This window comes from Protomyctophum bolini (assembly GCF_963924005.1).
Source record: "Protomyctophum bolini genome assembly, chromosome: 23".
Taxonomy (NCBI): Eukaryota; Metazoa; Chordata; class Actinopteri; order Myctophiformes; family Myctophidae; genus Protomyctophum; species Protomyctophum bolini.
The window spans coordinates 9,057,078-9,083,209 of record NC_137884.1 but is presented as its reverse complement, the minus strand read 5'-3'; the positions used below and the strand labels follow the sequence as shown (position 1 = coordinate 9,083,209).

General features: G+C 45.2%; 1 protein-coding gene across 15 annotated transcripts in view; it reads left to right on the top strand.

Moving 5' to 3' along the window:
* The window catches only part of flncb (filamin C, gamma b (actin binding protein 280)), a 69,221-nt gene extending 49,774 nt beyond the window's left edge, over positions 1–19,447 (top strand). For 2 of the 15 annotated variants that reach the window (XM_080757831.1, XM_080757818.1), the window contains 23 exons: positions 19–142; positions 257–413; positions 2,790–2,979; positions 3,458–3,481; positions 3,607–3,854; positions 4,406–4,498; positions 4,899–4,998; positions 5,326–5,466; positions 6,303–6,431; positions 7,597–7,770; positions 8,536–8,697; positions 8,910–9,113; positions 9,820–9,972; positions 10,482–10,604; positions 11,417–11,671; positions 12,911–13,180; positions 14,400–14,537; positions 15,078–15,193; positions 16,495–16,627; positions 16,780–16,956; positions 17,354–17,572; positions 18,009–18,215; positions 18,320–19,447. In XM_080757831.1, coding sequence (XP_080613957.1) covers positions 19–142; positions 257–413; positions 2,790–2,979; positions 3,458–3,481; positions 3,607–3,854; positions 4,406–4,498; positions 4,899–4,998; positions 5,326–5,466; positions 6,303–6,431; positions 7,597–7,770; positions 8,536–8,697; positions 8,910–9,113; positions 9,820–9,972; positions 10,482–10,604; positions 11,417–11,671; positions 12,911–13,180; positions 14,400–14,537; positions 15,078–15,193; positions 16,495–16,627; positions 16,780–16,956; positions 17,354–17,572; positions 18,009–18,215; positions 18,320–18,507 — 3,725 coding nt within the window. In that variant the 3' untranslated portion in view covers positions 18,508–19,447. The remainder of the gene's footprint in view (positions 1–18; positions 143–256; positions 414–2,789; positions 2,980–3,457; positions 3,482–3,606; positions 3,855–4,405; positions 4,499–4,898; positions 4,999–5,325; positions 5,467–6,302; positions 6,432–7,596; positions 7,771–8,535; positions 8,698–8,909; positions 9,114–9,819; positions 9,973–10,481; positions 10,605–11,416; positions 11,672–12,910; positions 13,181–14,399; positions 14,538–15,077; positions 15,194–16,494; positions 16,628–16,779; positions 16,957–17,353; positions 17,573–18,008; positions 18,216–18,319) is intronic. The other 13 variants (XM_080757832.1, XM_080757825.1, XM_080757819.1 and 10 more) reach the window with 7 other exon arrangements.
* The last annotated feature ends 6,685 nt before the right edge of the window (positions 19,448–26,132 follow it).

Genomic DNA, 26,132 nt, shown 5'->3' with positions numbered 1-26,132 from the left:
TTCTGTCTTTGCCTCCAGGTGTGGCCGAGCCCGTCGACGTCACCGATAACGGTGATGGAACACACACCGTCAACTACACCCCCGCCAGAGATGGACCGTACACTGTGTGTGTTAAATACGCTGACCAGGAAGTTCCTCGCAGGTCAGGACAAAAAGAGTGCAATCAAATACATGACTTTATTGGAGAAGACTAGTTTTCCTTGTTTGTTTTGCTATCATCCTTATATTGTCATCCTTTGGAATTCCTCTCCTGCAGTCCCTTTAAGATCAAGACGCTGCCAGCTCATGATGCCAGTAAGGTTCGCGCCAGCGGACCGGGCCTGAATGCATCTGGGGTGCCCGCCAGCCTTCCTGTTGAGTTCACCATCGATGCCAGAGATGCTGGCGAGGGTCTGCTCACAGTTCAAATACTGGTGAGTCACACTCCTCTTCAGAGCAGCTTCACAAACAGGGTATAGGCACGAAATGTTACGCCCAAATAAGGCACTGGAATTCTCAGTCCGGGGCTGGGTCCAATACTAAACCTGCATTATATTATAGCACACTATGGAAACCTACGGGTGATTTATTCGTAGTTGCGTGCTGGTGTTGCACACTGAAAATAGCATGTCACAATGTGATGCGTTTGTGATCTTGTAGATCTTTCTTGCATGACACCAGCACACAATCAATTCTAACTATGTCTCTATAACTTTATGGTATGTGTTGATACTATAAATGCACCACGTCTCTCTCTCTGTGTGTGTGTGTGTGTGTGTGTGTGTGTGTGTGTGTGTGTGTGTGTGTGCGTGTGTGCGTGTGCGTGTGCGTGTGCGTGTGTGTGTGTGTGTGTACAGTACATACATCTGTAATCCACGTAACTCGAGAACCATTCACCCCACAAAAGAAAAATCTAATAAAAGAGCATAAAAAGATAAGAACCAAACACAGACTGCAATTAGGAAGTAGTAGAAGCAAGTCTATGATTCAGTCAGGCCAACTCGAATGGCTGGAATATATATATTGAATATAAAATGAGATTTTTTTTATGGTTTGGCGATGAATTGGATCTGCTTTTTAGGTACTCCGATCAAATGCATCAGTCCCAACCGTAGGGACTCCGAATCCCATGTACCTAAACAGCAGATCCAAAGCGACAGGTGGTTGCTGGGGTGGAGGAGGGTGAGCAGCAAAAGTTTAGCAGACAACAGCGCAGCAGTATCAGTGTGCAGCAGCAAGCAAGCAAGCAAGCAGGATGAGCAGTGCAAACTTCCAGTTTAAATAGCCGGTATGAAGCTGGAATGAGTGTGTGATTGGATGAGTGTATGAGAACTTGATGCTGAGGCGGCCCAATGAACTGGCAGCAACTTCCTGACTGAACTTGCTTTGCGCTTGTCTGTGACAGGCGCAACGCTCATAAGTGTGTTTTACTAAATGATTTAAAAGAGAACACTGAATTTTCTAGCCTGGTCTCCTCAGGCAGGTCATTCCAAAGCCGAATGGTCCTTCTAGATTGGTGCTGTTTTTCGTCGGAAAAACGTAGCTAAAAATCCGAAAAACGCTGCAGTGCGCAGGGAACGACCAGACGGGTCGAGATCCTACCCGAGGATCTCGCATATGCATACTGTATTAAAAGGTCTGTGAAGCAGGAAGGGGCAAGTAATCAATAAAATATTTGAATAAATTCTATATAACAAATAGGTAACCAATGAAGGGAGATTAAAATTGTTGTAATGTGCTTGTACACCTCTCTGCAGTCTTCTACTTTCTTTCCTAATTATTGCTTTGTTCTGCCGCCCTTGTTAACCCACTATGCACCAACTGTCCACATGGCTTCCTCTCCCACTTGTGTGGGTGTTTGTCTAACTGTCGCTGCAGGGTCCTGATGGCTGCGGACACGAGGCCTCTGTGTTTGTGAAGGACTGGGGCACGAGGGTGTGGGAGAGACATATAGTAAAGGGAACCATCCCCTTCCGTATTCTTAAGAAAGGCTCCGTAAGCCCCTACTCTCTCTCTCTTCTCCGGCCTCCCCCTTTTAACCTCCCGCTCTTCACATGCTGTCTGACGCCCCCCCCCCCCATACCACCGTGCTCCCTTCCTCCCTGCCATCCTTTGTTTGTATGCGCCTGGGTACTTTTTGATTCATTTCGAAAAGCTAGTTGAACGTTAAAGTTGTTTTCCTCAGTTTCTAATCTCACCCTAATTTAAAAGAAAACCCCTATTGATTGGGTACTATGGTCTTTTGTGTTTTTGAGTCCGTAAATGTGTAATAGGTTTCTGAGGGGATTAGCCGCCTGGGTTGAAACTTCACTTTCACGCCGGGAGAGTGAAGTGAGCTCGGCCGACGTTCTTTTAAAACTTTGCACATCCAAACACCTGGAGGCCCGGGACAGAGAGGTGCAGGGTTTAGGGGAGTTTTGGATGTGGAAGTGCAAAGTCTCCCCTTTTTCATTTTGCAGAAGGCAGCAGCAGCCCACAGCATACAGTGTTCCTCCCGTATCACCCCTTCCCCTGACTGTCTCCCTGTGGACTGACTAATGTACAGTAGCTCTTCCAGAACTCCACTAACCGGAGTAGTGCTTCCTAAACTTTGGCACCATCGCCCCATCCTTTACACCCCCGTCGCTGCATTGTACATCGCTGTGTGTGAAGGAGATGATGATGCTCAAATCAACAATTTATCGGAGAGACACACGCACACACACACACACACACACACACACACACACACACACACACGCACACACACACACACACACACGTTAGCACACACTTTGACACGCAACTTATTCGTGTCCCTGTGCCTTCAGGATCCCGAGGGCAAGCCCAAGAAGGCTAACATCAGGGACAACAGGGACGGGACATACACGGTGTCCTATGTCCCCGACATGACGGGACGCTACACCATCACCATCAAGTACGGAGGAGACGAGATTCCCTACTCGCCCTACCGCATCCACGCCCTGCCGTCTGGGGATGCCAGCAAATGCCTGGTCACAGGTCAGGACCCACATATGCTTGTATAGTGCAGTGCTTCTCAAACTCTCATGTCAAGGACGCCCAAATTGGCACTTAGACCGCGGACCCCCATTTCAAAAGATATGCCAGGGACACCCATAAGAGAAGATTTTTTACAGTGCTAGCAGTGATCCCCCCCCCCCCCCAGTTTGACATGCATTAGGCCATGGACCTCCATTTGTATTGTCAATGTTAATTTAACTCTGAGAGTGTTCCATTTGTACTCTCAGAGGTACAGACCCATAAGGGTCCATTTGCTTCCAAACTATCATTTAGCTGGGACTTGGAACTCCCTCAAGAACCCCTGGGGGTCCCCGGACTCCACTTTGAGAACCACTGGTATATTGTTGAAAACATGTATCCACATTATTCAGTCAAACTATTTCATTTTTCCCATACATATATATATATATATACCGTATATATTATTTTAAATTATTACATTTCTATTTCCCTGCAGTATCTATTGGAGGACACGGATTGGGTGAGTGTCTTTTCTTTTTTCTTTCTATGTCTATTGCGCACTCTGTGAAAGATGACTGAACGCGCCGTTTGAGGCGGACGGACGGTGAAACCTCGCGTCCTCATGTCGTCTGTCACCTCTGACAGGAACAGGCCTCGGCCCCACCATCCAGATTGGCGAGGAGACGGTCATCACCGTGGACGCCAAGGCTGCCGGCAAAGGGAAGGTCACGTGCAAGGTGTCCACCCCCGACGGCGCTGAGCTGGACGTGGACGTGGTGGAGAACGCCGACGGGACATTCGACATCTACTACACGGCGCCCGAACCGGGGAAATACATCATCACCATCCGCTTTGGCGGCGAGCAGATCCCCGACAGCCCCTTCCACGTGGTGGTGAGTTGCGGCACTGTTCTCAAAGCTTTTGCAGCTGGTTGCTTTTTTTTTGGTTTTGGATCCCAATCTGTGTGAAGTTCATTCGTGTTGTTTTTGTCCTCGTTGACATATAGTGTCACATACATACATGAAACAATGTATGAGGCCTCACATGGATGTTTTCTGATACTGTTTATGAACTATGTACACGTTTTAAGCAAAAGTGCTCCAAGTGTATTATCAATCTAAATGACATAAGATATCGTCATTTTATGCCAATGAGCATCATAAAATGTCTCCAGTGTAGTGTTGATTGATAAAACGGGCTAAATGAGGGATTGCAACTTAATAAGGCATGTCTCCAATTCCTCACAAAAGGGCAGATACAGTACAAGCAGACATCATGCAGTCTTGGAGCTTAAAATGACCTTGACTGGACACTGAGGCGTTGTCATCGTATTATTTAGATAGCTAGCTTGGTGTGTAACTCTTACTAAGACTACAGGACAACGTCATTTTGCTCGTGTATGTGTGTGGTCGTGTTTATACAGTACCTTCCTTCCCCTTGCTAGGCCAGTGACACCATCCCTATAATAGAAGAGCCATGTGACAAACTACAGTTATCGCAGCCCTACTCTCCCTACGTGGGCTACCCTCCTCACTGGGTATACATAAAAAACATCTCCACCACTCCAAACTGTCTCCTGCTCCATACTGTAACTTTTACCTTTCACTGTACACGCATCACTTAATTGTAGTTTGCAGTCGCTATACCCTCATGCCCCGCTGAAGCTTCATAGTGTCAATGATGTGATACAGAAATGTACCTTTTTTTCTTTCTCCAGCGTGATCGTTTCAGCTGCATGATCGCTTTGTTTTCCGTCATCCTCTTGTCTATACGCTGATCTGTGATCTGTGACCATCGTCATCCCTCTGCTGTCCTGTATGCCGGGGGCAAAGCCTGCTGCTCCATGGCTGCCATTCCTTTCTCTCCGCCCTCCTCCAGGCTCCGGCACCACAATGTAAAATAATCCCCCCCGCACCTTTCTCCATCTGTCCTTTTAGGCCACAGAGGAGCCCGTCACCCCCGGCGATGGGATGGAGCCAATGCTCCGCCCCTTCAGTCTGGTCATACCCTTCACTGTCCAGAAGGGAGAAATCACAGGTGAGATTAACCCATTCTGACCTGAGATCAGATTCTAAAAATATCTTCTGAATGTCAGTCGTTCTTCGATTTTTCAAAAATAGCAGACCTACAAGCTCTATGAGCTTGTAGATCTGCTATTTTTCAATAGCTAAAGCATAACATAATGCTAACACCAAAAAAGGGGCTCCCGCCCAGAATGGGTTAAGACTCCGTTTGCTTGCTTGCTCGACGTGCCATCTCCGCTTTATTCACGAAATCGGCGGAGAGCGATGCAGAAAAAAAAGAGACTGCGAGGTGACAGAAGCTGAAACACTGCTATAATGTGGATTATAACTGACTACACAGGTGAAGTGCGCATGCCCTCTGGGAAGACGGCCCTGCCAAACATCACCGATAACAAGGATGGCACTGTCACGGTCAAGTACTCTCCTACTGAGAAAGGCCTGCACGAGATGGACATCAAATACGATGGCAACCACATCCCAGGTACTGTATGCCACATGCACGCACCAAGGAGGCAGGCAGGCACATCCACACTCGCTTGTGCATGCACGCACATACGCATGTAGTCTATGTCAAAGATAACCATGCCAGTGTTGGATTGGATTGCATAGTATTAGTATTTATTGTCCTTATGGGGCAATTTGTGTTGCAGTAGTGAACACAATAAATCATACAAATAAACACATGAATAAGTTGTGTTGCAACAGTAGTCGACAAAATAAATCATAAAAATAAACACATAAATACACAAGTTGTGATGAGCTATAAAAACATTAAAATTCCATCTGTCCTTCGTTAAAGTGTGTGTGACATAGCAACTAGCTTATTCAAAATCGAAACAGCCGAGGGAACAAATTATCTCAGATATCTGTTTGAATTGGCCCTTAAATGTGCCTCCTCCCTGATGGCACGGAGAGGGTGTTGAGGGTCCACCAGAAAGTTATTGCCAATGGTCTTTTGTCAAAAATGTAACAATCCTTCCCAGTTTGCCAAACAATCTATCAACATTGAAACCCCTCAACTTTCTCAAGGAAAACATGTCTCTGGTTGTCCTTTGTCAGTGTTGGCATCAAAAGCAATTTTGTCATCCAGAGTGGCGCCAATATTGTCTTACTATTTCCACAGCTATGCCATTAATAAAAGTCGGTGCCGTGACAGAAGGGTCAACTCAAAACCCTTTCCTTTTGTAGTAAAGTGTTTGGGCGAAAGTCACCAAGCATGTCTTATACGTATGAGACCTCAGTACAGTATGAGACATAACATCGTTTGCTGAAATTGGTATGCATGTGTAAAGCGTGTTGGTGCCTTGTTGCTTCCAGGAAGTCCCCTCCAGTTCTATGTGGATGCCATTAACAGTGGTCACGTGACAGCCTATGGTCCTGGTCTGAGCCACGGCATGGTCAACAGACCTGCTGCCTTCACCATCGTCACCAAGGACGCCGGGGAAGGTACGCATCATGAGATGAGATACACGCGCCCTGTTCACTAAGCTGTTTATGCCCATTATGAATGTAAAGGAATTTACACAACTTCCTCACGTCAGCTCGGAGGCAGACTTTTGTGGGACCAAAGCTTGCGTATATCATTAAATGCCTTAATCTTCATTCAAAATCAATTACTATAGTGCCAAACATCAAATAAAATATTTGTGCCCAACATTTGTCAACACATATTTTTAAAATCAGACCTGTGTGAACTGAGTGGTGCTCTTATCATCATTCATCACATTCCGTGCTCAGCCAATCAGTCGAGCACATTCCGTGGTCATAGGGACAGACATACACACAAGCATAGGAGGGGCGAGTGCCCCTCAAACAATATGTCAACAATCTATTGCTTGTATGCATATTATAGATTCAACCGATTTCTTTTCTGTGTGGCCACAGTTTTGCCTATTGGACTTTCCTGCAACTCCAATGTCATGTCACGCCATTCATTTATAACATTGCCCAGAACGCATGCAGCCTTACCTTGAGGATGCAGTATAGATTAAATCTAGCTGCCTGTGTCCATTACTCCGTTTCCAATTCCAATGTAGGAGTCGGCACAGTTCGTCCAAAGGACAGTTTCCCCTCAGTAATCAATAAAGCTCTGTTAAAAAAATGATCAGATATTGGCGGATTCCAACCTCCAACCTTTTACCTCAGCAAGAGTGAGTGAGCAACTGTTCAGTAGAAAGGGCTTATACATTATGTAGACCGTATGTCCAAGTTGTATTCGCTTTTGGTCGTGAGCTTGACCTTTGTTAATTAACTTCTTATTACTTTATTAACGTTCAGTGGATCCATCGCGTGAGTGACTCACTTGCCAACATAAGCTGATCTACATAGTAAGTTGTCAACTTGATTACGTTTATGCTCTCAAGCAGAGTTCCCGGTTGCCTTTTATGGTGTTAAATGGGCCGTAGATGATCTACACGGGAACGCGCTCGTGACTGTCGGGCAAACATAGAGCCTGTACAGGTGAATCGCACGTGAGATTGTACTTTATTTAGGCACTATTTACGAACAGCTTGGTGAATCAGGCCCATTGATTTGCAAGGAGGTCATTGCGAGAGTCCTTGCGGCTATAGATTAGATTGGCCCTCTCATCCTTCCTGTGCTCTCCCTCCAGGCGGTCTGTCTCTGGCGGTGGAAGGGCCCTCCAAAGCAGAGATCAGCTGTAAAGACAACAAGGACGGGACGTGCACCGTGTCCTACCTGCCAACCGCTCCAGGAGACTACAACATCATAGTCAAGTTTGACGACAAGCACATCCCTGGCAGCCCCTTCACCGCCAAGATCACTGGTACTGTGTGTGTGTGTGTGTGTGCGTGCATGTGCGTGTGTGTGTGTGTGTGTGTGTGTGTGTGTGTGTGCGCATGTGCATGTGCATGTGCGTGTGTGTGTGTGTGTGTGTGTGTGTGTGTGTGTGTGCGTGTGTGTGTGTGTGTGTGCGCATGTGCGTGTGTGTGTGCGTGCGCGCTCTTGTGTTAGGAGAAATTGGATGCTGGGGAAAAAAAGAAATGTAGGCTAGTACTGTAGCCTACATTTCTTTTTTTCCCCAGCATCCAATTATAAGGAGACAACAGAGTGTGTTTGAACATACTATTACTATAGGGCCTATAGTAATAGTATGTTTAAACACACTCTAGGCTATTAAGTAGTACTTAATTTAGGAATTGAGTAATAATATGTCTAAATGTAATCTGAAGCTCCGGAGTAGAGGTTGTGGCGTAGGCTGTGGAGTAGAGTTGATGTGACGGGGCAGCCTATTCATACAGATTTGACCTCGGCTCGGCTGGCTCTGTGAAAGCAGTTTGAGCCAGAGTAAGGGACTTGCTGATAATAATAGCAGAGGTCTCCGAATAGCTGCTGCACTTGGTGGGTCTCCTTGTTGCTTGTGTGTATGGCTGTCTGTGTATGTGTGTGTATGGCTGTCTGTGTATGTGTGTGTATGGCTGTCTGTGTATGTATGTGTGTGACAGAGTCGATTTGTTTCAACCAGCAGATGTCGCTGTGGCATTAACGAATCCATCTTTTGCCTTTTTGTGTCATTCTCTCTCATTTCTAGGTGACGACTCCATGAGGACGTCACAGCTCAACGTTGGCACGGCGACAGATGTGTCTCTGAAGATCACGGAAACGGACCTGAGCAGTCTTACCGCCACTATCAGGGCACCGTCCGGACATGAGGAGCCCTGCCTGCTCAAGAGGCTGCCAAATCGTCATATCGGTGAGCCACGTGGCATAAATGTGTATTTTACAAATGGACGAGCTTTTCTAACTAGTTCGGAGAGTCATAGCATCTTGGGGTGTAGGAGTGTCGGGGGGGTGGGAAGGTTCTGAGACCACCATACCGTCATTTTATAGTTCTGTATCACCTAACTTAAAGCATGTATTGACCTTTAGTGTCCATGTTTCTGATGGGTTGCTCTTTTCCCGCAGGTATATCCTTCACTCCCAAGGAAGTGGGGGAACACGTGGTCAGCGTAAAAAAGAATGGCAAGCACGTGACCAACAGTCCCTTCAAAATCATGGTGGGACAGTCCGAGATTGGGGACGCCAGCAAGGTGAAGGTCTATGGACAGGGCCTGGTGGAGGGACACACGTTTGAGGTGGCCGAGTTCATTGTCGACACGAGAAACGCTGGTGAGCATTAATGCTAGGAATTCTGGATCTGTTCTGGGCCTATACGGTATAAATGGAGCGTAGCCTGCGGAGTTAGTTCATTCAGACATACTCGAGGGAGTTCATGCCATGCTCAAAGGCGCATACTATATACTATACTCAAGGGGTTAACATGCTGCATTACTATGTGGGCGTATAAGTGTGTGCAAGTCCCACACGTCATTTGCTGATGTGGCAGTCAGCTGACCAATTAGGCGGGCTACTTAAGCTCACCAGTCTGCGTACTCTTCCTGCCTTCCTCTGCATATGGTTCCTGGTTGTTATGTGATGTTTGCTCCCACCACCACCCCAGCACCACCGGTGGGCTCTGTATTTATGTTCCCCATGGGGGTTTATTGTATATCTATCTCCCTGCTCTTAATGTTTTACGATGGTGTTTAATCGCGCCGAGCAGGGAGAAAATGCAGCAGAGCCGAACGCCAAGTCTAATATCGTATGCACACTTGTATTCTATAATAAATATTGGTTAAATCTATTCGTGAGTTGTCTGACTTAACTGCATATAGAAGGTTTATCTGAGTGTGAAACTGTACATCAAGGCTAGAAACCCAAGGGGCAAGGATTTAAAATGACACAAGTACATGAGCTTTCGATACATACCATTTGTACGACCTAAGTTATTCACTTCTTTTCCCCTATGCCACCCTTCCTGCCCTCTCACCTCCAGGTTACGGTGGTCTGGGTTTGTCCATCGAGGGCCCCAGTAAAGTGGACATCAACTGTGAGGACGTGGAGGATGGGACATGTAAGGTCACCTACTGTCCCACCGAGCCTGGCAACTACATCATCAACATCAAGTTTGCTGACCAGCATGTCCCAGGTACATAAAGGATGGATGCTCTGTCTGGTCTAGTTGTCCAGGTGCAGGCCACATATATAGGCTCTGGCCTGACATCGCATTGCACATTCGAGTCCCGTTCATGACGACCTTTGCTGCATGTGTCTCTTCCCTTCTCTCTCTCCCTCTTTCCTGTCCGACTTCACTGTAACTATCAATAAAGACACAAAAGCCACACAAAAAAGAACAAAAGAAGAGAAAGTATCCCATCTACAAGCTCACTCACAATGCATCGTGATGCGACGCATTTGAGCTTGTATATCTGCTATTTTCACAAAATATATATACATTTGCAAACTTGTGAAATGGTACATTCTGAATTCTACTTTTGGTACTTTAAGTCAATACTATTGTAGGCCTACTTTTAATTTTGAGTACTGGACTTTTACTTTGTGACAGAGTATTTCTACATGGCTATATTAATACTTTTACTTTTGAGTACATTTGAGTACATTTTTTTTCCACCACTGCTGACCTATCTGTCCTGACAGGAAGTCCGTTCACGGTGAAGGTGTACGGCGAAGGCAGAATGAAGGAGAGCATCACCCGGAAGAGACAGGCGCCCTCCATCGCCACCATCGGCAGCACCTGTGACCTCAACCTCAAAATACCAGGTGGGCCATTACCGCAGAAACGCAACCAGGCTGCGCTCTCTGGCTATAGCAGCAACCCCACCCCCACAACGACTACGTCTCTCTGTCCTGTTGCCTCCCTAATGTGCTCAGTATGCTTTCTGTAGCACAGTGCTTCTCAACTGGTTTTGTATAGGTACTGAATATTGGGCCGTTACTATTCAGAGAATAATAAAAACTAGGCAACCTAGATGTGCGCATATTCATGCCTCCTCAGCACCCTCTGGTGGACAAATCTGCAGACAGATTGCCATACATGGTAACAGACAAACAGACAGGCTCATTATAATCATTTCGTCTCACTCTGGCTCAACCTCAACTAATAAAGGTGATATTGGTAATATTTTCTACGTAGACAGAAAGTATCCCACAAAACATGTTTTGTTTTGTTTTTCTATTTTATTATGATTTGTCATCCCATGGTGGCCATTGTCCACGTTGCTTCTGTTTTCATTGGTTACGATTTTAATCTCCCCCTTATAACAGACACTTGGAGTTGTGTTGTGCAAACTATCTGACTACTCTTGGAGAAATAAGGAACCTTAGTTATGCCACAGAGGTGTGTAGTGCAATATCTAGTGGTTGACTGTTATCTATTCTATAGCACCTTTAAGTTTAGTTTTTTAGTCTAATCCTGGCAGAATACCTCACAAACTACTTTTCACTGGTTGAGAAACGCTGCTCTAGCATCTTAAACCCTCCTGTGCCTTCGTCAAAGCCCCTCTATATATCCCTGTTTCCTTTCCTCTGCTCCTCCTCTTCCTCTTCCTCGTCCCCCTCCTGCCCCGCTGTAGGCAACTGGTTTCAGATGGTTTCAGCTCAGGAGCGTCTGACGCGGACGTTCACGCGCAGCAGCCACACGTACACGCGCACAGAGCGCACAGAGATCAGAAATACCCGCGCGGGGGAGACCAAGAGGGAGGTGCGCGTGGAGGAGAGCACCCAGGTGGGGGGAGACCCGTTCAGGGACGTGTTCGGAGAGTTCCTGGGCCGAGAGAGCCTGACCGGCTTCAGTGGGATCCAATCCAAGCAAGAGGGTGTGTGTGTGTGTGTGTGTGTGTGTGTGTGTGTGTGTGTGTGTGTGTGTGTGTGTGTGTGTGTGTGTGTGTGTGTGTGTGTGTGTGTGTGTGTGTGTGTGTGTGTGTGTGTGTGTGTGTGTGTGTGTGTGTGTGTGTGTGTGTGTGTGTGTGTGTGTGTGTGTGTGTGTGTGTGTGTGTGTGTGTGTGTGTGTGTGTGTGTGTGTGTGTGTGTGTGTGTGTGTGTGTGTGTGTGTGTGTGTGTGTGTGTGTGTGTGTGTGTGTGTGTGTGTGTGTGTGTGTGTGTGTGTGTGTGTGTGTGTGTGTGTGTCCGATTTGTCGTTTTTTTTGTTGTCTTTCATCGTTTCTTTCAGATTCAACCTACAGGTCTTTAATTGTAATTATTACGTTTTTTGAGAACAACAGCACTTGGAGTCAGCTGCATGCAAATATACTGAGGCTTGTGACCTACCTGTGACCTACCTAAATTTGACTTACCACAGTAGTCGCCAATATTTAGGGGTGGTTGGGAGGGTAGACAACTATTCTAAATTAAATCAGGTCAGTGTTAACAGACAGTCTAAAGGCAGTTTCAGACGGGGAGCGAGTGACGCGCCCCAGTAATTCACTTTCAGTGAGAGGCGGGCGATTATTTGGGCGCGGCCCAGAGAAAATCTCTTGCGCGTGCTCGTGTGCAAGGGCTGGATGGTGGTCAGCTTTATTTCCCCGCTACGCGCCTGAACATGAGACCACAGCGCGATCCCCGCTGATCCAAGCAAAAACGCCCTGCGCCGATAGTCCCCCATCTGAAACGGCCTTTATAATATAATACCAGGCTATAAGTCTGGTATAGAATTTAATGTATTCAACTCGCTCCAGGGGTTCTTACCTTCGTAACCTAATGGCTTGACTTTGTAACTTAAAGCAGCTACAGTATGATGTGTCATTAACCGTTCAGCACATGCTGAATGAGTGTATTTCCATGTGTCTGACTGTGAGTGAAAAATACATTGAGCTCTACTAGAAAATTTGTAAAAAAAATAATACTTATTTCTCTCTTTTCTTCCTCTCCTCCTCTTCATCTTTTTCATTATCATCATCATCTACTACTTCCTTCACCTCTTACTCAATTCCCTCCCTCTCTCTCTCTGTCCCCATCATCCTCCTGTCTCCTTTTTCCACTTGTACCTCTCCTGTTATCCTCTCTTCTTTCCTGCTCTCCTTTTATTTCCTCCATGTTTTTTTTCTCCTTCCTGTCTCTCCTCTTGTCAGGTGAGTCAGGGACCAAGGAGATGACAGCACAGGTGACCAGTCCCGGAGGGAAGACTGAGGACGCAGAGATCATCGAGGGAGAGGACAGTGCATACAGTGTCAGGTTCATCCCACAGGAGATGGGACCCCACACTGTCAACGTCAAATACCGGGGCCAGCACGTCCCTGGCAGCCCCTTCCAGTTTACCGTGGGGCCCCTCGGGGAGGGAGGGTCACACAAGGTCCGAGCCGGAGGCACGGGCCTGGAAAGGGGAGTGGCAGGGATACCAGGTACGTTGGCTGGCAATAGGACATTATATATAGCACTGTTTCCCAAACAGTGGGTCGGGAATCGGGACACATTTGGACCAATTATTTTCCCCTACATTAAAGAAACCGACTCAGTGGCCTTGTGGTTAGAGTGTCCGCCCTGAGACTGGGAGGTTGGGCTTCGATCCCCGGCTGGGTTATACTAAAGACTAAATGACCCAATGTCTCCCTGCTTGGCACTCAGCATCAAGGGTTTGATTGGGGTAAGTCCCTGCAACATGAATATACTAGCGTCATGTCCAGGGGGTGCACTTGTACATCATGTCCAGGGGGGTGTACTTGTACATTAAGCTGCCTCACACTACAGAAACAGGAGATAGGCTCCTGCCTTATGTGGATCGGTGTACTTTTTCTTTTACATAAAAAAAAAAGAAAATGTGCGCTTGTAGATCAGCTATTTTCAATAGGTAGGGTCACGGGCAAACGTCTAATCTCGACCTGAAATGTTTGGGAACCACTGATATATATACATACTGTTGTATATATGAATTGCCTATTTACCAGTGTTCTCCATGTCATCATCACAAGCTGCTCAAATAGTAAGGGCATTTTATCAGGTATTTGACCAATCTGGAACTAAATCGTTACCAAGAAATGTCTTCACCAATGTGTTTCTAAAGGTGTCTAATAACATGTACTAAAAGATTGAAATTCAACTCCCGGGGGAATTCTTTGTTATTAGCATAATATGTGACCGTGCCACCAGCTGGCTACCAGTTTTGGCCCTCGTTGCCACCGAAGCCCATTATAAATAAAATGTAATTTAATTGTGCATGTCATCACCTGCAAAAAAAAATGTAAAGGCGTCCAAAGGTGCCATTGGCACTCTCGACCACCAGGGGGAGTCGTCCAAAGGCGTGACCTCATCACATTTGTGATGACGGCTATGGCCGGCTATGGCCGTTTTTTCAGTAGCATGACATGCTACTGAAAGAATGATGAAATTTTGACTTTTTTTGCCTTATATAGGATGTTATGGGTATGGTCACATATTATGCTAATAACTCAAATTTCCCCCGGGAGTTGAATTTCAATCTTTTAGTACATATTATTAGAAACACCTTTTAGAAACATATTGGTGAAGAAATGTCCCAGATTTTCATAGATGTCTCTTACTAAAACTAGTACTGAGGTGCACAACTAGAGGGTAATAATGTGACTTCTGTTTGATGTGTTGCAGCGGAGTTCAGTATCTGGACCAGGGAGGCGGGTGCTGGCGGTCTGTCCATTGCTGTAGAGGGGCCCAGCAAGGCTGAGATCACCTTTGAAGACAGGAAGGATGGGTCATGTGGAGTTGCCTACGTGGTCCAAGAACCTGGTGAGAGAATTATGTAGTGTGTGTGTGTGTGTGTGTGTGTGTGTGTGTGTGTGTGTGTGTGTGTGTGTGTGTGTGTGTGTGTGTGTGTGTGTGTGTGTGTGTGTGTGTGTGTGTGTGTGTGTGTGTGTGTGTGTGTGTGTGTGTGTGTGTGTGTGTGTGTGTGTGTGTGTGTGTGTGTGTGTGTGTGTGTGTGTCAACCAGACAGTCACAAGTTCTCACGTCACAGGATGTTCTGACAGGGTCATCATTTAAATAAAATAAAATTGTGTCATTCAATATACAGTATTGGCTTGTTATTGTTTATTATTATGTATAACTTCAGACCAGTAACATATTGGATTGTACATTCATTCACTTTTAATGCATAGCTATAGCAGACCAGTTTGAAACGTAATTAATAAGAATCGGGCAACAAAGGACTTTAACAGACGTTATAGTCCTTATACTCTAAGAAGTATCAGATAGTATTTACCATCTTTAGTGGAAACGGCAAGTGTGGCTTTGTGCCTGGCTATTGGCTAATGCTTTCTCATCCTGCAGGTGACTATGAAGTTTCGATTAAGTTCAATGACGAGCACATCCCGGATTCTCCCTTCATTGTACCCATTGCCACCCTATCGGATGACGCTCGCCGACTAACGGTGACCAGCCTGCAGGTGAGAGTGCACGGTCTTACTTGTGGGGATCTTCCACTAATAGAGAGTATGCACGTGACAACATCATCATACCTGGAAGTTATGCGTGAACACCTTCTGAGTGGCAACAAACGACTTTGGCCTTGACAGCCCATACATTCAAACAGAAAAGTCTGATCTGATTAAACGAGGTTAAGCTGACTTTGCCACTCACTTTATCCATGTGCATACCCACTATTCTCTAACCCATTAGTTCTCAACCTTTCAGCCCCCCACCCTGGTAAGGAGTTGAGGCATTGCATTTAGTTTGAGTCGGTTCCACAGATAAGAATTGTGAAACATTTGACCAATGGTTTGACCATTTAGTTTGTTGCTTACTTTTGACACAATGACATTTTTATTTCAGGGTTTTTAAAAGGTCTTAAAAGTCACTTTAGTCACTTTATAAATGTGCAGATACCCTGTACACACCACATACTGTATGTTTGTTTGTTTACTGTTGAGTGAGAAAACACCAAACACAACCCAAAATCATTTGGGGACTTCCCTGGGGGTCCAGACCCACATGTTGAGAACCTCTGCCCTAACCCATAACCCATACCTTAAGTAAACTTCTATCACGACTACTATAACCCAGTTCCAAGCCTAACACTAAACCTAAGCCCTAACTCACAAAAATAGCAGTGAGGACTACTTTTATAGAACCAGTTGAGTAGCTGAGGTCACAGCTGTATGAATAGGCTGCTCTCTCACATCAACTAGAAACCCTCTCCATATTTACAGCCTCTACATTATAAAGTCGTCATTTTGTTTAGCTGCAAATAGATTTATTCGTTTTGGCCAGTGACTTAGAAACCTATATGTGGGGAGTATTTTTGTTTAGGCGTGTATTCTGGGCTTGGCATAACTCGCTCTAGCTCATCCTTCATCAGACTACTTATAGCTCTGTCTATCTGACCTTTGAGCTTTTGGGTTGAGAGTCTGAGAGAGCCAGACTAATTTCATCCCTTTACTACGTAATGCTATACCTCTTACACCCTGTTTCCTTTTATCTCATGTACAACCAGCCCACTTCCCACTTAAAGCAGGTACTGTAGCTAACACCTTCTGGGGGGATGATAAGGCAAGATAAAATAATAACAAAACACAATAAATGGAATGGATCCTGAGGGGGAAATTGGGTGGTTCATTACGGCATAGAACAGTAGAATGAAGATAAGAGTACAGCAACAGAAAGTACACACGCCTTAACAAACTAAAATAGAACATATTACCGTCAGACTCGTCAGTCTTCTCACAATGCTCTTTCTTTCTTCCCTCAGGAGATGGGTCTGAAGGTCGGTCAGGAGGCTTCTTTTGCAGTACAGCTGAATGGAGCCAGAGGCCTGATTGATGCCAAGGTTCACACCCCATCTGGGGCTATCGAGGAATGCTACATCACCGAGTTGGACAGCGGTAAGACAGAACATGTTGAAAAGATGAACAGATCTTTGTACCTCTGGGCCTTATGAAGAGATAATTTAGTTTAATACATGAATTAGTAATTATATGTCAGTGTCAGAAATGGTCATACCATGATTATGATTATTCTTGATTATTCCAAACAGACAAGCATGCCATCAGGTTTATCCCAAGGGAGAATGGTGTCCACTCAATCGACGTTCGCTTCAACGGCAGCCATATCCCTGGCAGCCCTTTCAAGATCCGTGTGGGAGAGCCAGGGCAAGTGGGAGACCCTGGTATGGTGTCTGCATTTGGACCAGGCCTAGAAGGAGGATCCACAGGTAAGCAGTCCGTCATAGTGCATTCTGCAGGGATATTATACTGGGTAGTGGTTACAAGGAGTTGTACAGTAGAGCTGTCAAGATGTACTGTATATGTGCAACACCCAGGATTCGAGCCAACATCTTAAACGCTACCTCCCTGTATGCTGGGGGAGATAATTAGGCTTTTAGGTCATCAGACAGAGACTCCAGCCACTACTGCTACGTATGTTAATTTGTTGTTGTTGAATTTGAACTGTATATATATATTAAATAGAGTGCATGAGAAATGTCTAAGAACACCTGGGTTCTTTAGGCAGGTCATCCCAGGGTCGGGGAGCCCAGCGAACTCACATGCCCACCGTAGTTTTCGCAGCATAACAGTTCCTTCCTCTTTCTATCATTTCTACTTTACCAGGTGTTGCGGCAGATTTCAATGTGAACACCTGTAATGCTGGCTCGGGAGCTCTGTCTGTTACCATCGATGGACCGTCTAAGGTTAAGATGGACTGCCAGGAGTGTTCTGAGGGCTACAAAGTCACCTATACACCCATGGCCCCAGGGAGCTACCTCATCTCCATCAAGTACGGAGGACCCCAGCACATCGTAGGCAGCCCCTTCAAGGCCAAAGTCTCAGGTGTGTAACCCGAAACCTCAAACTAGACCTTCATGAGAAGTGTCTGCAACACCAGTGACACTCGTGGCACAATTACTCATATTATTGCCTGACTGCTGAGGCCAAAGCGTGACCATGTCACATCACCATAACCTAGACTAAAACTATCATTTCTTGAATGTTTCCAGCGAGTGAAAATGTTTCCTGAAATTGTAAAAAGTAAATATTCAGATTCACTGTGTTCCTCGTACTCTGTCTTTCTCTATCTAATTATTTGACAGACACCTGCAGTACTAGTCCACTGGCTCTTTGAGTTTATGGTTAAGTTAGATCACAGCTAAGCATGGGATTTCTCTCTGCATTTCATCTTGCAGACTTACTTCTTGCCAAACTTTATACTCAACTAGCCTTTCTCTCAACTGTTTTCTCCACTCTCAACTTTCTCTTTAATCTTCAGGGGCTCGTCTCTCCGGTGGCCACAGTTTGCACGAGACGTCATCTGTCCTAGTGGAAACGGTCACAAAATCGTCCACAATGGGTGGAGCCTTTGGCTCCTTGCCCAAGTTCTCCTCTGACGCCAGTAAAGTCATCTCCAGGGGTGCCGGCCTATCGAAAGCCTTTGTTGGTCAGAAGAACACTTTCACGGTAGACTGCAGCAATGCAGGTGAGGGACAGCACGCTTCTCAAAAGGCCAGATGTACAGATCTACTTAGGCACACATGCACATGCAAGCACTGATGGTTGACTATGCTGTCCTTCCTCCTGCAGGTACCAACATGTTAATGGTCGGCGTCCATGGACCTAAGACTCCCTGTGAAGAGGTGTACGTCAAACACATGGGCAACAGGATGTACAATGTCACATACACCGTCAAAGAGCAGGGCAACTACATCCTCATCGTCAAATGGGGAGATGAGAATGTTCCCGGAAGTCCCTTCACTGTCACTGTCCCTTAAAATCGCCACTACTGCCCCCGTTGTCCAACGCCTCTGCTGTATCCTAGAAAGGACCTGTCTGGACAAACTTAACCTTCCCCTGATGCACTAAAGATGCAAAGACTGTTCCGCCTGTCAGTGGAGGACAGAGATGTCTACTCAACGCCAGATGTCTCTTTCATGTCCTGCTCCTTCACTGTTTGTGACACAACACACTTGCAGCCCACAGCAGTTGTATGTCAAATGGCAATCAGGAGCACTAGGCCGCACCATACGTTATAGAATGTATCACACGGATATAATTATGAAATGTAATGAATGTCTAACTCTGAGCCCAGACGTCATTGTCGGTTCCCCTCAGATCGTCTTTTTCTGTTATAATGTCCCCCATATGTTTACTGTTCCAAGCTGAGACTGTAAGAAGAGGACAGTTTGACACTTCAAAGACTTTCTGGCTCACTTTTACTGTGGCCACTGTCTCTCCAAATCAATACCACAATGCTGCAGGAGGCCCCCGTGCTGGCCACTGAGCAGCTCAAGCTGTGCTGTGACAAAAACTCTACTGCTTTTGAATCTTTCTTTTTTTTTATTTATTCAGACCTTTTCTTTGTTTTCTTTGACAGAAAATTGTCTTATTGTTCTTGTTAAGGAAAGGAGTTCAGTCGATCTCATAGCTCCTTCCATACAGTGCCATCTCTTCCCCTGGAGATGTGATTGGCTGAGATTTTTTACTAAATGGAGAACGTGCGGTGTAGCAATCGATCAGTTTTAATGTGTGAATGTTGAGAAAACCACAGAATTACAGAGTGACTTTTATAGTGATTTTATATGTATGAAAATGGATGAAACCAAGAAATTGTGAATTGTTTGATATATTAACCTTCTCATTGGTAAGATTGTGCAGGCATAATAAAGGTTTTATCTGCTAACTTGCCATTAAAAACCACTATCGTAAATCTGGCATTGTCTTATAGCCTAGCTTAATGCCTTATGTCTGAATGAAAAATGAATTACGTCTGTGTACAACTCTGTCATACTGGTGCCAAGTATTTCCCTTTGCATGAGATGACTTAGACATTCTGATGCAAGGACCTTCAAGGTTTGTTGTGACTCTGGGTTGCATTAACACTGGGCATTGAGTGATGTGGCCATCAATATTTAGTGGAACCACAAGATTAAAAATATTGAGTCAAATTACATCTTTGAAATAGATACTACTGCTGCTGAAAGAGTGTCTTGTGCATCTGTGCCCCCTCACTGCTTTCTTTCATCACATTAGACCGGGAGATACTAGATGCAGCCACTAGATGGCAACAGAGCATTAGGAAAGACATTCTGAGGCAGTCGGTAGCGTTCATAATATATTCATTATAGGCTATAATGTTAAGCTAACGGGTACATATCAGATATTTCCTACTTGGGAACATAATGTGCTAGGAATGCAAGCTTAAATTAGCTTTCTTTTTTCTTTGTCTTTCTTCTGGCTCAAAGTGTAATCCATGGACCCTCTGGGTTCCTTAAGTTTGTAAGGGTCCATTGGGTTCCATTTGTAGGCTACACTCTCAGTTATGGGGTTTTTTTGAGAACCACTGCAACAACTAATGAAGAGCTCAGGGGAATCACAAAATAAGAAAAAATAAACTCAAATAAAAAAAACATAAAACAGGGCTGGATTGGACACACCTGGAGGGAATACACCACTAATATGACCAGACAGGCCTTAACCTGGAACCCACAGGGGAAAGAAAGGGGGAGTGTCTCAGGAACTGTCAAGGCGGTCTGTCTGTCTGTCTGTCTGTCTCTCTCTCTCTCTCTCTCTATCTCTCTCTCATCTGGAGTCCTATTGATTGATTGATTTTGAGCTTTCAATATGACTTAAATGAAAATAATTTTACATCCCATATGGTGCAGAGAAAATGGCTACGCTTCATTCTGTCCATCTCTCTCTTTGTCTGTTTCTCTCTTTTAACATTCTTTGTCATCCCCCTCCCTCTCAGTTCACTCAAAATAAACTATGAACTACCGGTACATTCTATTACCATGTACAGAAGGGGTGTGTGTGTGTGTGTGTGTGTGTGTGTGTGTGTGTGTGTGTGTGTGTGTGGCTCCCTCCAGCATTAGGAGACGTAACGGTATCGTTATGTAAATGTAAAGTCGTATTTGGAAAACAGTGGTTATACTCTATTGTACGTTAAGTAATCGAATCCTACCATATTCTCCCCATCATTCATCTTCCTGCCCTACCTCTTCATCACTTCATCAACCTCATCAGTTATTCCCTGCCTCAACTCTGGGTCTATCCATGTAGGGCTGGAGAACCCCATATGCACAGTGACATTACACACATCATGCTGTTCCTTTTTTTGCAGTCCTTCATGTCAGTCCTACATGCTGTATCACTCTTTGAACAACCCGCTGTCTCCCAAGCCGAACGTTCTGTGGTGACCTTTGAAATATGCCCTCTTTTCTAACACGGTTTGTCCTTTACATTCTGTCACGGTCCGCTCCTCTGTCCTTGGACTTTCACTGTACCTGCCTTGTCTTAACCATGTGATTTGTCAGTGTTTCCACCTGTGTCCTCTACTCCAGCCTATCCCATTGTTGATTGTCAATTGAGTTCACATGTGCCCTGTTATCCTGTGTCTATTTGTTGTGTTCTTGTGTCTGTTCGTAGTGCCCTGAATCCCTGTAGAGTGAGTCTGTCCTGTGTGTGTTTTCTGAAAGTCCTGTTATTGCCTGCCTTCGTTTGCCCTTATATGGAAGATCCTCTAATGAAAATAGCAGATCTACAAGTTCACGACGCCTCAGGCATTGTTTTTTTTTATAGTATAGTAACTACAGTTGTTGACCTTTTTTTGTATTAAAAAGGTCTTGAAAGTCCTTAAATTGTCACTTCACTGGAGAACCACTGGACTAGAGGATGGGTACATCACTGGGTCAGTAGTGCGCAGGTCAGTACATGGAGAGGGAAACAGCCCGGAGGAACATATTTGCTCAAATGCATGTCTGTGCTAGAGTGTCTTAGTGAATTATTAAAATGATTGAATCGCTTGCCTACCAGCTCTGTGCCCAGAGGATTTCCTCTCCTCACCCTCGCCAATGCCCGGCCTTTCTCCACTTCCTCCCACACGCATATACTTACAGCAGGGAGGGGAATAGCAGCTGTGCACATTGTTAGAAGGTGTCAGGACTCTGTTAATCTGTGTCTGGCTCCTGGCCAGACTGCTAGCTTAGGCTTTGTCTTTAGCCAGACTTGGAGAAAGGCCAGTAGTACCATCAGGAACAAGTTGATTCACATTATGCTAATAGATTTTTCACCATGTAGTTAGTTATGTATTAGCAACTGTGTTCTGAGGGGCTGTAACGCCCCTGAGATGACTACATTGACGCGATAAATATTTTGCCTGCGAGAGGTCGAGTAACTGTGCGAGTTAATGCATATAAAGGCGAGAAAAAACTAACATTAGGAATGTCGATCGGCACAAAGTAAAAAAACTAAAAGATTGACCAGGAGAAAGAGTATGAAGTAACGATAGCATTGAAAGGTCAGCTGAAGATCTCACTCTGATATGCCATACAGTCAGGCTTTTAATCTGTTTTTAATAAAGTGTTGCTTGATCTCTCTCCTACAACCGAAACAGACAATGGTCGGAAGGAGAGAGGGGATGACGGGGGAAGAGGGGAGAAACAAAGGAGGCGTAATGAAAGAAATGGAGAGGGTGGGACATATACTGTAGAAAGGTAGACACCTGTATCATTATTTAGAAAGGTATACACCTCCTTTGGCTCTGGGGCGTCTGCATCTCGAGAGGAGGCAAAGTTCTGTGACACACACGGAAGCTTTCCAAGCTTCTGCATGGGTCACAGACGGGGACCAATCAGAGGCAATATAAACGTTTGTTTTCTCATGCCAATAGAGCTCCTTTGGATTGGATTGATAAGTCCCGAAAAAGACGCACTGTGATTAGCCAGTAGTCACTTGAGTGGCAGCGACGCAGTGTGCCTTCCGCACTTCCGCTTGACTTCTGCCTTGCGCCTTACATGTCGCTGAGGAATCTAGGTTTTTATATCTATGATATATGTTGATATGTATCATATGGCAGATGGCATACTGGCTATCCAATATGCAGAAGGCACATAGCACCCTCCCACTCAAAGTGACTACACGCCAAGCACGTCTTTTCTGGGACTAGTCACTGGTGAGGAAGTGATGATTCTGTCAAGTCCCGGAAAAGACGCACTGTCCAGTAGTCACTTTGAGTGGCAACGTGCTGTGCCTCCATCCAATATGGTGGCCTCCATAAAATACATGTCGCCAAAAACCTATATTCCTCATTGGCCACTGCAGTTCATTGGAGCGACCGTATCACTCTGTAAGCCAGGCGTTAGTCAAGTGGAAGTGCAGAAGGCATGCTGCGTCGCCGCCACTCAAGTGACTACAGACTAATTAAATTCAAAGGAGCTTTATTGGCATGTGAAAACAAGCGTTTACATTGCCTTGATTGGCCTAGCGAACGTGGGGTGGGAGGCAACAAATTGAAGGAGGACGACAAGAAGAAATGTGGCATGACCGTGTCAGCATACTCCCACAGCGTTGGCAGAGTCTGTCTGTCTCACTACAGCAAGAAAGGATCGTTGATTATCAGATGAGTCAGGGACTGAGGTGAGGGATCTGTGGATTTCTGTTAAGGTACATCCATCACATTTCACAAACATTGAAGGTCTTATGGTGGACTACAATGGTGCTTTGGTACTGTGCATCAAAAGAACAAAATTCATGTACATTTAATATAGACTATATATATTTAACTTGGCTTTCACTTTGTTTTCAGTGTCACAGTTAAGAAAATGGGTTTGCCCAATTTTGCCCAAATCAGTGGTTGCAGGTGTGTTTCCTGGCAAACCTATTTAAAGTCTTGAACCCATTTTGATGGTTTGATGATTCAGAGCACAGTTAACGGTGAGTCTGATTGTGATGCGTTTGTTAGTGTTTTCTTGAGGGCAAAGAACCTGTAGCTTGCTGTTTCCATTTGTCCATACACGACCCAGCAAGCGAGCACTCTTGTGGGCACGTACAGCACAATCAGTTGGCCTGTGTGGTCACCTTCTCTCCCCCCCCTCTCTCTGTCTCTCTGTCTCTCTCAGCTTCGTCCATCATCCCACCCCACTACTGTCTTGGCTGCCAATAATCCAGAAATGTCACATTTTTCTTTAAACTAAATTCTCATACTTGAGACAGCTGGGGTTACTTGAGACGGAGAGTGAGATGTGGTGATGGATGGATGGCTGTTCTACTTGGCAGGAAGAGTGAGAGGAGGCAGACACGGTCCTCCGCCAGTCCTCAGAAGAGACGAGCAGACAAATCTGTCAGGACAGATAGAAAGGGGAAGATCTTTTTATCAAGTATTCTATGCAGCAGGCTCTCATTGACTGCAGCCAGTAAATATCATCGGTGACAACTTCAAGGCCCAACTGTCACGTCATCTGCAGATAAATCAGCCACTCATCTGGCACTGGTCCAGAATGGAGGCTCTGGCAGGATGGATGGACATAGCAGAGAGGTCAGTATTCATTTTGACAGCAACTTTTGATTCAGTTTTGCCATAGTCTTTCTAATAATAAAAAACGTTTTTACCCCTTTTTCTCGCCAATTTAGTCATCGTGCCAATTGATTCCCCCCCACACATTTCTATGTTGTCACTGCTGTTGTATGATGATTTGTATCCTACTCAACTGACTCACCTGCCAGTAAGGAGCCCCCACTGAGAGGACGTAGAAGAGCTTTCGTCCTACTCCTCCCGCCCAACACCCGAGCGCAACAAAACATAAAATGACTTGTCTTGTCTTTTAGTTCAACTGCCTTACCATTAGGCTGCTATAGGGGCATTTGATAAACCTGTGTCGAACCCATTAAAAAAAGGTTGGGAGGCCTTTGCGAGTGTGTCCGTCCGTCTGTCTCTGTGTCGGTCTGTATGTCTGAGCAAGGAAAGCCAGTGGCCAGTCGAGTAGTAAAGTAGTAAACCGACCCACTACAATACAGAGCACAGTAGAGTACAGTAAATATAACAATAAATGTATAGTTGCACCGCTCAGTTCACACAGGTGTGATTTTTCACTTTAATCCTCCATGCCCAGAAACAGACATGCCCTTTGGATGGATTAAATATATTCTATGAAGAAGTCTACTGGTCTGTATGGTAAACTGTCAAAGGGCTCTGTGTGTGCGTTAGTGCATGCATGCGTGTGTGCACAATTGTGTATGATGTCTATCAGACATGAAAGCACAGTGGATCAGCTTGGATCTGGGGCTCCTTTCTTCAGGATTCAGGAAACATCTGCTTGAAGCCCATCAGTCCCACGAGATGAAGAAATGAAAGGACATCAGAACATCAGAACCGGCTCCAGGCTGAAGCTTTGTGGATTGGGTTGCTTGTTGTGTGAGTGCGCTCCTATACTTTTGCTGCATGGTGCAAGAGAAGTTCATGGGGGTAGCCTGAGCTGAACTGTCAAACTAATTTCAATGACTGAAAATGAGTTGAATAAATAGGCTACCTGAGAAAAAGTATTGACATAAAAAACATTTGTAACGTTTTGTCTGTGTTTACAGATGTGCGTATTTATTGAACTGTATAAAGATGTCTATAAAGATCTCTCTCTCATATATACCGGTGTGTGTGTATATATATATATATATATATATATATATATATATATATAATTTTTTTTACATACCGGTATTCAAGCCAAGGTAATGCAAACTTAAGTCTCAACTCTGCTGCCTTCTTCAGTTGCGTGTCTTTAAATGGTTATAGGCCCCCTCTATTTGGTTTTATGAATGTTTTTGGTATGTTGTGCAAGTGAATCATTTCACTTTTATTATCTACACATAAACAAACAAAACGTTTATTTGAAGCTCATACATGTTGTAGGAGCCATCTTATTTGATTTGACATATTCGTGACCAAATGGCGCCCCCACTGGTTGCCTTGAGAAATAGGCTCACAGCTGTAGGTGGAAAGACGCCACGCCAGTAGAGACACAGATTTCAACAACTCGCACGCAACGCACACAGTTTGAAGAAAGGAAAGAGAGAAAGAAAGAAAAGTAGCCTACTTTATTATTTGTTTATTGAACCCTGCGCTCGTCTGTTTTTTGAGACCTTTATTTAGTTTATGTCTGGAGCCTGTTCTTGTTTTGTTTGCCCCGTTTATTTTGAAACCATCCTACACTCACACAACACAAACTCCTACCATAATGTTGCAGTCATCATTAATCACCATCGACAAACAACTACAAGTGAGTAAACAACAACAAGACGCCCAAGTCCCAAAGTGTGAGCACGTTAAACCGTATATCTCTGGTGATTATAGAAAGAAACTAAGAAAGGCATATTGGCCCTACACATGTTATGCCACCGGAGAGACGGGTGACAGACGGAATGTAGACGGCACCCTGGGTGCAGTATATGGGTTGGCGGCGCCCCAGCCTGCATCCTCCGTGAGGAGGAAGCCCAAAAACCTTCGATGAGGCCTTTAGGAGGGCCATTTGAGCCGCAAGCGGAGCCTGCAGAACCATTGCGGCTCAAGAAACCAGGCACCACTCCTGAATGAAGTGTCTGCATGGTGCTGGGAGTCTGGTGCAACGCA